The sequence below is a fragment of the Mizuhopecten yessoensis genome, unplaced genomic scaffold (assembly GCF_002113885.1).
Source record: "Mizuhopecten yessoensis strain PY_sf001 unplaced genomic scaffold, ASM211388v2 scaffold7953, whole genome shotgun sequence".
Lineage (NCBI taxonomy): Eukaryota > Metazoa > Mollusca > Bivalvia > Pectinida > Pectinidae > Mizuhopecten > Mizuhopecten yessoensis.
Genome location: NW_018407305.1, coordinates 624801 through 627963, shown reverse-complemented (window position 1 = coordinate 627963; position 3163 = coordinate 624801). Strand labels below are relative to the sequence as shown.

At 43.0% G+C, this 3163-nt stretch overlaps 1 protein-coding gene across 1 annotated transcript; it reads left to right on the top strand.

Moving 5' to 3' along the window:
- Positions 1-298: 298 nt before the first annotated feature.
- On the top strand, positions 299-1452 carry LOC110454615 (bifunctional endo-1,4-beta-xylanase XylA-like). The gene is made up of 2 exons (XM_021504228.1): positions 299-315; positions 633-1452. Exons 1-2 carry the CDS (start codon positions 299-301, stop codon positions 1450-1452), a joined length of 837 nt encoding a protein of 278 aa, XP_021359903.1.
- The last annotated feature ends 1711 nt before the right edge of the window (positions 1453-3163 follow it).

Below are 3163 nucleotides of genomic sequence, written 5' to 3'. Positions count from 1 at the left end.
CTGTTTGTACGTGTAGTCATCAGTGTATTAGGTGCAGCCTGCTGTTTGTACGTGTAGTCATTAGTGGATTAGGTGCAGCCTGCTGTTTGTACATGTAGTTATCAGTAGATTAGGTGCAGCCTGCTGTTTGTACGTGTAGTCGTCAATGGATTAGGTGCAGTCTGCTGTTTGTACGTGTAGTCATCAGTGGATTAGGTGCAGCCTGCTGTTGGTACGTGTAGTCATCAGTGGATTAGGTGCAGCCTGCTGTTTGTACGCGCCTTTCAGTAACAAAGTACTTGGTAGCGTTACTAACCTTATGTTGCCTTCCCGAAGGTACATCTAAAAAAGTTGTGCTATTTCTGTAGAAATAATAAAACGGCCGTTGATGACGTTAATTCCTTGACGACCGACTGTCTTTCTAAAAATAGTACCAAAGGGGATAACTGTCGACATATTCCGTGCACAGTAAATCACTGTGGGTAATAAAGTAAAGCAGAACACACATGTCACATCGTCAATGCGCTAAAACATATACAGAACTCATAATCAGTACGATTAAACAGCATGAACCGAGGAGACATCAAAACAACCTGAACAGAGGAGAGGCCGAAACAACTGGAATAGAGGAGACATCAAAACAACCTGAACAGAGGAGAGGCCGAAACAACTGGAATAGAGGAGAGGCCGAAACAACTGGAACAGAGGAGAGACCGAAAAGCAACTGGAACAGAGGAGAGGGAAACAACTGGAACAGGGGAGAGGCCAAAACAACTGGAACAGAGGAGAGACCGAAACAACTGGAACAGAGGAGAGGCCAAAACAACTGGGACAGAGGAGAGGCCAAACCAACTGGAACAGAGGAGAGATCAAAACAACTGGAACAGAGAAGAGACCGAAACAACTGTAACAGAGGAGAGATCGAAACAACTGGAACAGAGGAGAGGCAGAAACAACTGGAACAGAGGAGAGGCCGAAACAACTGGAACAGAGGATAGGCCGACACAGGAACAGAGGAGAGGCCGAAACAACTGGAACAGAGGAGAGACCGAAGCAACTGGAACAGAGGAGAGGACGAAACAACTGGAACAGAGGAGAGACCGAAACAACTGGAACAGAGGAGAGGACGAAACAACTGGAACAGAGGAGAAGCCGAAACAACTGGGACAGAGGAGAGGCCGAAACAACTGGAACAGAGGAGAGATCGAAACAACTGGGACAGAGGAGAGGCCGAAACAGCTGGAAAAGAGGAGAGGCCGAAACAACTGGAACAGAGGAGAGACCGAAACAACTGGTTTGTGCGCACGATGGACGAACGTGGAACAGAGGAGAGATCAAAACAACTGGAACAGAGGAGAGGCCGAAACAACTGGAACAGAGGAGAGGCCGAAACAACTGGAACAGAGGAGAGGCCGAAACAACTGGAACAGAGGAGAGACCGAAACAACTGGAACAGAGGAGAGACCGAAATAACTGGAACAGAGGAGAGGCCGAAACAACTGGGACAGAGGAGAGATCGAAACAACTGGACGGAGGAGAGGCCGAAACAATTAGAACAGAGGAGAGGCCGAAACAACTGGAACATAGGAGAGATCGAAACAACAAGAATCAAAGAAAAACCGGAACCCTGTAAATATATAAAGACATACGAACCAAAGGAAGTAAGGAGACAAACATAGTAAGGACAAGTTAGCGAGATGCTAATATAACATGACCAAATGGAATACATGTATCATGCTACAGTGTCCAGGTTAAGATATTGCGATGAGATAACTCTTTGAAGTGGCCCCTTCACCCGCTGACACGTCTTCATAGGACTTTCGCAATTACGAGAAGGAAACAATCCAAACAAGCTTTGTTGATATCAGAGTTAACGTTAGCGTGGACCACTCAGTATCCTATCACTGTTAGCGAGGACCACCCAGTATCCCATCACTGTTACAGCGAGGACCACTCAGTATCCTATCACTGTTAGCGAGGACCACTCAGTATCCCATCACTGTTAGCGAGGACCACTCCGTATCCCATCATTGCTTCGTTCAAATAGTGTGTTAAAAAAACATACTATCGATTATTAAGTCCTGCCCCTCTCGTCACACCAATAATGCTACTTAGCATTATCCTTATAAAAAGTATATGATTTTTAATGAATTTAAAACATTGTCATATCATGACCTTGGTCGTGGTTCTATTTGTAAAAGTTATAAAAGTGCAGTTGTGGTATCGCACAACGTTACACGATGTGCGATGTGCGCACGGTGTGTGAACGGTGTGTGCCCAATGGGCGAACGATAAAAAGCTGGACGATCATTGCTTGCGCACATTTGTGCGCACGATGGACGAACGTTGTGCGATAACAAACGTGGTTTGTGTAAATTGAGGAATCCCACAACTGTATAAGGAGCTTCTATAAAGGTGATGTATGTTTAATGATAAAATGTTGGTATCATGTTTGGACGAAAATTCGCATCTTGAACATTTTGTTCGTTTGTTTTGTTTTTGGTTATTTTTTCTACAATTGTTTTTTTTTCCAAAATATTTTGCCAGAAAATACTGTATCAAATATTTGCCGATCATTCATACCACTTCCTTTCATTTTGAGACGTCGACGAAAGACAAAAATATCATTGCTGTACTGATACAATACAATACGAATGTTTTGGATCAACAAATAAATGCGTAGTATTTTGATGAGCGGTTCACATATCGACCTACGTATTGACTTTACGTTGACCTAACGTTGTCGACGTCCGCCCTGACCCAGACATAGAGGTAAGGAAATATAGATTGTCCCTTTGATCGTGCAGTTAAGTCGTAAGTGTTGTGTTCACTGTACTCGAATTATCCAATAATTCTAATGATTTATGAATAACCATATTTACAAAATCTAAGACGGAGCTGATAGGCACAGGCAATGTCGATACAGTACAGGCTGCTTAAGATGGCGAATGAGTGTAGGCTTCATGAAGCTTTTAAATAATCGCGTGACGATTCCTGTAACGTACTTGTTGTGTAATTGTTCGATTTCAGTTTACTAAATTATATATGTATCCTTGTTTAACTTCACATTCGGGAGCATATCACGTCTCGGGTTAACAAACACTAATGTCCCCCTAGTAAAATGTATTAAACGTGAAGTATATCTCTGGACTTAAAAAAAAGATTTAGTGATAAAAAGTTGTAT